Consider the following 9,984-nt stretch of genomic DNA (forward strand, 5'->3'; position numbering starts at 1 on the left):
TTCATATCCTATTTTTGTAGTAAATTTATCCTTCAAATTGTTAATGTGTAAGCTTATGTAAAGACAAAAAATAGTATAATCTCTCCAAATTCATTACGTTCATATAATATGTAGATATAAAATAAATTCTTTGAACAAATTCATTTAGAGAAATATTTTTTTTTGTTTTTGAGATACTAATATTTATCAATAGGCACCAACCAAACGACCCAATAGTTTGTGCCAAATTAATAAAACTGTTATTATTTTGTATGGTACTATAAATTCGACCCTTGAGGTTGTACTTTTCAATTATCAAGGTTTCTGCAACAATTTGGAAATTTTAAAAAAGAAAAAGTATTACTCCCTCCAATCCACTTTATTTATTGTCTTTACTAAAATAGTTGTTATGTTTTAAAAAATTAAGATGTAATTAACTATCAGTTTCCATCTTTGCCTTTACTGAATTGGTATTGAGGTAGATTAATGTGATAAAAAAAAGAGTAATATTAAATAAAGATAAAAAGAAATAGAAAAATTTAATCAAATTATTTTTTTAATTAATATATTTTTATGAAATTTTTTTAAAAAAACAAATGTAAAATAAATGGGAGAGGAATTTGATTGCATAATGTAAAGTCAGACCTCGTGCTTGGAATTAACAGACGTGCATTTTCTCCTTTCAATAATTGAACACCTTTTAGAGAAGAAGAAAAAAAAGAAAAAAGATGCGTATAACTTTTTCTTTTTGTTTTAGTTAAAAAAAAAAAGATATAACTTTTCATTTACTAATACGAACAAACCGTGACAAAATTTATGGTTCGGTAATCTTATCTTCCTATTAATATTCATTTGAAATCTCTCATATATTTTTTTTGTTTTAAATTAATTAGTCTTTATTGAATTAATATTTCTCTTAAAAATATTTATTATTTTCCTTGTCTTAAATTACTTGACATCAAAGAAAAAATTATACGAATCAAATTTTCACCGATAAAATAAAAAATTATAGTCAATCAACTTAAGAAATAATGCTCTTGCTTTCGATATTGCACATATATATTCAGGCTATTTTTAGCTAAAAAATACATTTATATTTATGGAGAATCTCAAGAATCTGGCAGTGGCATCATATTTTCACTAAAATGTTAAAAAAGAGTACGTCTTTAATTAGTTTGAATATTTGTCCTTATCCAATATTCCAAATCTTTCCTCATCAACATCTCTGATCTCAATAATAATTATATCTTACTATTTATTTGTTATCCACTACCATTTTTGTCATTTAACAAAATCCAAAACTTACCTATTTATGAACACCCATCTATGGTAAATTATCAGTGATTAATTCCCCCTCTAACAATGGCCAAAAAATCTTTTTTCTATTTTTTTGCTTTTGTCATTCTTATTCTTTGTAAAAATAATAATTCATGTACAGCAGCTGAAGAAATAAAATTGTATGAATTGAAGAAGGGTGATTTTTCTATAAAAATCACAAATTATGGTGCAACTGTTCTTTCTGTTATAGTCCCTGATAAAAATGGTATGACAAAAAAATCTTAATTTTCTTATTACTTTTTTTTAATGCATTTGTCAATTTCATATTCTTTTAACTTTTACTCATTTTAAGGAAAATTGGATGATGTTGTTCTTGGCTACAATTCCAACGATGATTACAAGGTTAGTTTCTGAGAATTTTTTTTATGCGGATTCAAGATTTGAAGTTTATGAAGAATTAATATACAATAATAATTAGATTTATAGACGAATATTTATAAATATTCATGAACACGTACATTATTCTATGGATCAGGCATTGGTGTTTTTTTGTAAATGAACATCTTTCATAATCCTCTTTTCTGAAATAAATTGATTTGTTCATTTCTCTCATAATTGTGTAAAAGATCTGGAAATTTTTGTCGTGGTGTGCTCAAGCTGACCTTGACACTATGGTTATTTAAAAAAAAAAAAACTGTGTGTTCGATTCTTGATTGAAGTTATTAATGTACTTGTAGAATGACACAACATATTTTGGTGGCCTAATTGGAAGAGTTGCTAATCGAATTGGAGGAGCAAAATTTGAATTGAATGGTGTGGAATATAAATTACCAGCTAATGATCATGGAAATACACTACATGGTATTTATAATTATTCATAATCCTTTTCTGTTGTTTATTAAATCTTTCCATTTTTAATAATTTTTAACACTTGATTAACGTGTCGAAAATCGATTTAAATCAGGGGGTAGCAGAGGATTCTGTGATGTAATGTGGACTGTGGAAGATTTCCAAGAAGATAGTCATATTACTCTTACCTACAATAGCTTTGATGGTGAAGAAGGTACACATATATAATTTTCCTCCTTTGCTTTATTTGGTTTAATCAACAATAAGGCGTTAACGAAAAATACCATCAGATTTTAAAGTATCGCGATCTAATTCAAAATGCTCACCCTATTAAGCATATCGAGCATGTTTTTCGCTGTAATACAGCATCACTATGTGTTCAAATCAAATCCTTTTTACTAGTACTATTTATTTTCTAGCTAGACAAAAAAAAAAAGGACAGTTCGGTGCACTAAAGCTCCCGCTATGCGTAGGATCCGGGGAAGGGCCCCACTACAAGGGTGTATTGTACGCAGTCTTATCTTGCATTTCTGCCAAAGGCTTGAACCCGTGAACTCCTGGTCACATGGCAGAACTTTACTGTTGTTACTACTATTTATTTTCTAGCTAGACAAATATTGATAATCAAATGTTGTGAAACAGGATTTCCTGGTGACCTTTCTGTCAAGGTGACATACATGTTCATTGGGACAAACAAATTAGCCATAAACATGCAAGCAAAGCCACTAAACAAAGCCACACCAGTGAATTTAGCATCACACACTTACTGGAATCTTGGTGGAGACACCAGCGGCGACATTTTGTCCCACACTATTCAGATTTTCGGGTCCCAGATTACTCCTGTTAATGATCAGCTCATCCCCACAGGGAAAATCACTCCGGTTAAAGGAACAGGCTACGATTTCCTCCAGCCGCGGACAATAGGGAGTGAGTTAAGTGAAATCCCAGGTGGATACGATATCAACTACGTGTTGGATAACACCAAGGGCAAGCATTTTCATAGGGCTGCAACTGTCCAGGAAAGCAAATCAGGTAGAAAGATGGAATTGTGGACTAACAAACCTGGTGTGCAGTTTTATACAAGTAATATGTTGGACAATGTTAAGGGAAGAGGTGGATTTATTTACAAAAAGTATGCTGCACTTTGTTTGGAGACACAAGGATTTCCAGATTCTGTCAATCATCCCAATTTTCCTTCACAAATTGTGAATCCAGGGGAAACTTATAAGCACATCATGGTTTATAGGTTCACTGCCTCGTAGGAACTTTTAGATTTTTCATTGTTCTAAGTACAGTTGACAGACCTTTCTTGTTTAGCGTCACATGCATTTGTATTAGGAGCAACTTACGTTTATGCTGCTGAAGTCTTAACAATAAAGACACCCCCCGTCTCATTTTACTTCGCCTCTAATGTGAAACAGAGGGAGTAGCTCTTAGTCTTCACTTAGATATTATATTTCACTGATTATTTCTGGATGTACTTTAATGCCCTACTTTTGTTTGACTGCTACTGATGTTAATGATACATCATTCTCAATTTGTAAGCAAATTCCCAAGTCATGAAAACTTTCATTCCCAATGAAGCAGTACATAAATTTCGTTAATAAAATTGAGATTCATATTCAGCATATGCAGAGGGGTATATGAAGTTCTTAAAGCAAATAATAGCCTCTTCCATAAGGTTTGTTCAACAGGGGAACTGATCAGGTACAATGTTGCAGCAACTAATTTCAAGATTACCATCGAAGAATGTAGTAAAATGATAACAGATATCTTCACCTTTAATGAGAAATCTAGAGTCTGGGCTCCGGAAATAGAGAGCTTTCCAGTAAGGAATGTTTGTGCCCCTTTAGTGAACTTCCCAACCTGGATTCAAATCAGCCAGACCCATGGACTTCGAATAGCATATGCAAAGAGCATAGTCTCCAGATAGAGACCCCTTCATGCTTACATGAGAAGAGACTATTCAGACACTTCCTTCTACTATTCTATTTTTGCAAACAACTCAATCAGTCTATCAACTTGAAACAGATAAATCTTCGAATAACATATGCAAAGAGCATAGTCTCCAGATAGAGATCCCTTCGTGCTTACATGAGAAGAGACTAATTCAGACACTTCCTTCTACTATTCTATCTCTGCAAACAACACAATCAGTCTATCAACTTGAAACAGATAAATATAAAGAAAAGGGAATTTAGGAGCACCAAAAACGGTGAACCTTTCCAATTAACCAACTGAATTTTCAATGCACATACTCAAGTAACTGGACATAAACCTGAATAACACAATAGACTGGAAAATAAAGAGCAAAGACAGCATAATAAAGAGCCTTGAAAATAAGCAAGCAAAGGAAAATGATGTCTTAGCGACTCTTAGGATTCCACTAAAATCAGCTGAATTACAAGTTTTGTTATTCAATTAGCATTCTGTGTTGTTGTCTTCTTGAAATCAATCTTGTCAACTTTGACTTCACCATCAATGAGTTCATAAACGTAGACCACAACACGCAGGGCGTCAATGTCCATGAGAACAAAGCTAGGGTTGACATCATAGGTGATGCTACTGTAGGCACCAGTAGCAGATCCTGGATTTATAACAACACCTGCTTCATGTTTGTATGCAGTGAACTGATGGGTGTGGCCAGTAACAAGTATGTCTACATCTAATTGCCTTTGAAGCATGGCTAATGAGTCCAAGTCACCCCATGGAACAACCTGTAGGACAAGAAAACAAGTGGAAGATACCATTACTACTAGAAAGGGCAAGGGCTGCATGCTTGTGGAGTAAGCATGTTTCTCAAATAATTCTCACATGATTACTTCAGTTTAGAGAACTAAGAATTTCAAAGTGGAAAGCTACTTCTAAGAATTGTATGCATAAAAAGATTGAAGGAGAACAATAGCAGGCGATAGTGGGTCAAAAAGTGGGGAAGTTCAATGACAGACCAAAATAGAGTACAAATTTTGCCTTAATATCCTTTTAAGTTGAGGAAATATTGGATGGACATGGTACTACACCTTGAGGAAAACCAACAATAAATACAGCAGGGCTTTTTCGGCAGTATAGATACATGCATTCAGATCTAGCAAAATGCAACAAAACTTCAATCTCATGCTAAGCAAAAATTTTAGGGCAAGTAAATTAAAAAGAGTTAATAACTCAAATGATCACTCAACTTTGAAATTTTATCTCAGCAAGTCACTCAATTTTGGACTTTTATCCCAGAAAGTCACTCAACTTTAATCTTTACTCAGAAAGTCGCTCAACTTTCACATTTTTAATCAGAAAGTCGCTCAATTTTCACATTTTTACGCAGAAAGTCACTCAACTTTCACATTTTTACTCAAAGTTGAGTGACTTTCTGAGTAAAGATCAAATTTGAGTGACTTTCTGGGATAAAAGTCCAAAGTTGAGTGACTTTCTGAGATAAAAGTCCAAAGTTGAGTGACCATTTGAGTTATTAACTCGTAAATTAACTCTCTTTACAATAACATACTAATAGAAGTTCCTTAGCAAGATGAATCGGTAAATTTGGTTTGAGCACTTATATATAGAACAAGGCAAGCATAAGAACCTGCAGCCAAGAGAAGCATAAACATGCACAGAGATAGGGCAGGGTGCATGTTAATACATATGTATCTGCTATATACCATACAACAAGTAAGAGTACTTAGATGTTAGTTTCTGCGCTGTAAAGAATCAGATCACCTGAATAACCAAAATTACCTCATCAGCTTATAGCAAGACAACAAGAGTAACAAAAAGATGGTGAATCAGACCTGGTGGCCATGGCATAATCCAAGCTTAAATTGACCAATGGTCAGAGTCTTGGTCTCCGGGTAACGTGTCTCTGCGTCATACTCGCCTCTAGTAATATGCAAGTCAGGACATAGAGTCTTTAAGTAATCATGAACCTCCTGCAAATGTAATTCGGATGAGGCAGTCAACACATTTTCATAGATAATCCACATATTAATTGGAAGTCAAAAGACCTAGAGCAAGAATGACCACACCCAATGAAGTATGTAATTGGGAGTAAAAAACAAAAGAATTTGTTAAGGCGAAAGATATCACACAAGAACTCTAGGAATGGTTATACTTAGAAGTTGCTCAATGCAACTTGGAAGGCACAATGTGTAATTACAGCATATTGTGGACGTAGCCTACAGATAAGACAGTACTGATGGAGTAGAAGCATTTGAATTTCCTAAAGAAACCAAGGGCAATGTCTTCATTCTACACTTAGCATGGTTTACTGAAAAGATTCAATCTTTCTACTTCAGATAATAAGAAAGAAGAAACAATCATAAATTGATCCCATAACACAGAACCCCCACCCCCACCCACCCACCCAACCCCAACCCCCGTGTGCACAGGATAGAACATTGCTGTCAAAGATGTGGTTTCAAGCATGTTTAAACAATTAAGCCAGGCACTCCGCAGACTGCGCTTCGCATCACCCATCAATGTAAACCAAGGCTTCAAGGCTCCATGGTTTATAGAAATGTCTTTTGAATAAATACACGAGGACTAATCCATGAACTCTGTCTTGAAAAAGGCAACACTTCAAAATAAATTAGTCAGCAAACTCTATGTCAACTCTTAAGCAAATTAAGGATGAAAATGTTAGTGATTAGGAATAGGAAATTAGAAATTTATAGCATAAGAAAAGTGACCAGATCACAATTAGAAATTTAAAGTTGCATCCTTGCAACTGATTCTGAGATTTAAGATGCTCTTTTGAATGTGATTCTATAGTTTACTCAATTGTAGTTATTTCAATTCTTCTACCTAAAGTATATATTACATATAAGTTTACTTTTAAGTGGCTTTCTTTATCAAAGCGCTACCCTTGGTTGCGCGCTCAGCACTCAAAAATCCAAATTTCAATTCTTCTACCTAAAGTATATATTACATATAAGTTTACTTTTAAGTGGCTTTCTTTATCAAAGCGCTACCCTTGGTTGCGCGCTCAGCACTCAAAAATCCAATGTGCTTTGGCACTATTTTGCAATTTACATTAAAGCCTTTGACAACATTTTGACAGATACATGTTACCTCTCTTATTCAACTACAACTACTAATAGGAGAATATCCAGGCCAAAAGCACGAACCACATCAAAGATATTTGCTCTCATGCATATGCAACTATCAAGTTCAACCTTGAAAGTTGAGGCTATGTAGAAGAGTGAGCAAGAAAACTAGAAACTTTCAGAGAAACAATTTCAGAAAAGTTCTTTTCTATTTTTTGATTTTGACCAGCCAAATTGAAAAGGAATTGTAGGATTTTGGAGAGAACGCCAGTTTTACAAGTGATGAAACTACAAGAAGTCAACAACCAGGAAGTATAGGCACGAAATTACTAATGTCAAACTATTGGAAATAGAATTTATCAAGGAGAAAAACCAATTCAAAACAAGCATAATGTAAAAGAATTGTTTCTAGAGGTTATTCAATTAAAAAACTCCAGTCACATTTCTATCCAACCATGACATTGGAAAAGTGAATTTAAACAAACACCTACAAATAACACCAAGTTTAATCAAATACCTACAAACATTTGGAGCAAAAGATTTCTACACAAACATAGGATACATAAGCAGGTAACTTATAAAAGTAAAACATCAAATAAGAAACATGAATAATGAGACATTTGATCTTTCTACTTATGTTACAGTTGATGGCATAGAAGTGGGAGAAATATATATATTTTTTTTTTTGACTTGCAACGGGTGTCCAAGACTCTTCGAGCCCCGACTAATCCCACGGGTGAACAGACCCTCGGCAAGAAGTTTCCCGCAAGTGCACCACGGGTAATTCAGGGTTTCACCCAGTCCGATGGCCCTCAGAAATTGTTTGCACCCAGTGGGTATTGAACTTGAGACCTTGGAAGGGAGCACCCCAAAGCTCAAGCCAATTACCACCAAGCCAACCCCTGAAGGTTTAGAAGTGCGAGAAATATGCCTATCCAGCAATTAGTTCTTCAAATTTGTTGACAGGTACTACCATAAACTCTTTCATTTCCTCAGGAAGAAAGCTGAACTCATTGCCTTGGACGAGACATGAAGAACATTATTCATTTTCTCTGCTAATTTGATCATCCAAAGACATTCACAACACTCTAATATGCTTTCTACCATGAAATTTACTCAAAACACATCCATCTCTAGCTATAATAACCTATCTGACATTCCCTTTCACAGCTTCCAAAATTTCTGTTATTTAGAAGTCTGTTTATTACTCAATCTGTCTAGACAAACTTATCCCAATGCTTACAACAATATTGGAAAAGAATACCCAAACATTAAACAACTATTGCACCTCATTTTATAAAATGTATCTTGGTAGCACAATGCTAAAGCAATTCAATTGCCAAAAATCCTCTCCAAAGCTTGTAAATTTTCGATGGAGCCTAGAGTCCAAAAAAAAAAAAATGCAAAAATTGCAACCAAAGAGAAATCACCCTAGGGCTTTAGCTTCTTCTAAAGGAAAATCACACACTACAGCATCCCGTAAAGGAAGAACATAACTAATTCAGTATAGAAGCCGCCTAATCCTTTTTCCTTTTGATAACCATGGTGTCCGGGCCAGCTTTCACGTACCTCGACTAATTCCACGAGATACCTGCCACCTCTAACTAGAAACAAATACCTGGTAACTCTGTTCACCAAGGCTAGAACAAATGAGAAGAATCAGTATTTTTTTCTCTGCTGAGACTAGAACATGGGACATTTAGTTCTTTACGCACTTCATTGACTACTAGGCCGCACAATCTCTCCATCAAAGTTGAATTAGCAGAGGCGTAAACAAACAATAACCAATTAACAACAACAATAATCTATATCAATTAGATTTAATGATCTACTAATACTAATTTTTTATTAATAAAAAGGCGAGAAAAAAAAAGAAGACTCACTTTAATGCACAGGTTACCAGTACAAATAACATGCTGAATCTTTCCAGGAACAAGCATAGACTTAAACTTAGCAGGAAGATCAGCAGCCCTGTGCGGGATGTGTAGATCCCCCAGCGCTAAAACCAGCACCATCTCTCTCTCTCTCAAATTTCAATCAACGATCAAAATCTACCACAACAATAATAGTACATCAAAATTAACGAGTTGGAAAATTTGTAATTAAATCGGGCTTTGCGCATTAAACCAGGGAGGGGTACGACGTCGTTTTTTTTTTTTTTACCTTTTTTTGGTATTTTCAATTTGTTCTCCAACTTTGTCCTTCTACTTCACATGAACCCCGTCGTCATAAATAGCAAATACCTCTATGTTTGGCCGTGAGATTTTTTATTTTTTTTTTAAATTATTCTATTTTACTGAAAAAATTAAAAATATTGGTGTTTGATCATAAAAATTATTTTAGTTTAATAAAAATTAAAAAAATAAAATGAAATAAAATTTATTTTTACTTTTTTCACTCATGTTTCTCTCACAAAATTTCAAAAATAATTTCAATTTATATTATATACATAGTCAAACACAACACCAACTTTAATTTCAATTTCAATTTTGAAAAATTATTATTTATGGTCAAACAGAGACTATGTTTTTAAAATTTCCTTCAAATATTACTTATATTTTATTCAGTGTCATAAAATTACTTCGATATCATTATTTTCCTCAAAAGATATAAAACACTTCAAAAGTCGTCTTCTCACAGTTGACATGTCATGTCATTAAAATCTTATTTTTTTTTTAAAAAAAAATACTAAACTATTAATTCATCAAACTCATTTAACCAAAATTACAATTTTATTTTTTGAAGGAAATACGTCAGTTTATTTTTCATGCTTAAAAATTCTTTAACACACTTAAATTTTAACATATTATTTTACTTGCGAATTAAAATTCCTAGATAACTT

At 33.5% G+C, this 9,984-nt stretch overlaps 2 protein-coding genes across 3 annotated transcripts; one reads left to right on the forward strand and one right to left on the reverse strand.

The window, feature by feature from the left end:
- Nucleotides 1-1,083: 1,083 nt before the first annotated feature.
- On the forward strand, nucleotides 1,084-3,655 carry LOC107862519 (galactose mutarotase). Its single transcript, XM_016708122.2, has 5 exons — nucleotides 1,084-1,522; nucleotides 1,610-1,659; nucleotides 1,995-2,118; nucleotides 2,222-2,320; nucleotides 2,749-3,655. The coding sequence occupies exons 1-5, from the start codon at nucleotides 1,342-1,344 to the stop codon at nucleotides 3,366-3,368; spliced, it is 1,074 nt and encodes a 357-aa protein (XP_016563608.1). The 5' UTR covers nucleotides 1,084-1,341; the 3' UTR covers nucleotides 3,369-3,655.
- Nucleotides 3,656-4,288: 633 nt separating this feature from the next.
- On the reverse strand, nucleotides 4,289-9,411 carry LOC107862520 (vacuolar protein sorting-associated protein 29). 2 transcript variants are annotated; one of them, XM_016708124.2, is made up of 4 exons: nucleotides 9,306-9,411; nucleotides 9,026-9,193; nucleotides 5,889-6,026; nucleotides 4,289-4,823 (listed from the first exon to the last, which is right to left on the reverse strand). In XM_016708124.2, the coding sequence occupies exons 2-4, from the start codon at nucleotides 9,155-9,157 to the stop codon at nucleotides 4,524-4,526; spliced, it is 570 nt and encodes a 189-aa protein (XP_016563610.1). In that variant the 5' UTR covers nucleotides 9,158-9,193; nucleotides 9,306-9,411; the 3' UTR covers nucleotides 4,289-4,523. The 2 variants fall into 2 exon arrangements, with proteins under 2 accessions (XP_016563610.1, XP_016563609.1); XM_016708123.2 differs by having other exon boundaries at nucleotides 9,026-9,350.
- Nucleotides 9,412-9,984: the final 573 nt, after the last annotated feature.

Source organism: Capsicum annuum, chromosome 3 (assembly GCF_002878395.1).
Source record: "Capsicum annuum cultivar UCD-10X-F1 chromosome 3, UCD10Xv1.1, whole genome shotgun sequence".
NCBI lineage: Eukaryota > Viridiplantae > Streptophyta > Magnoliopsida > Solanales > Solanaceae > Capsicum > Capsicum annuum.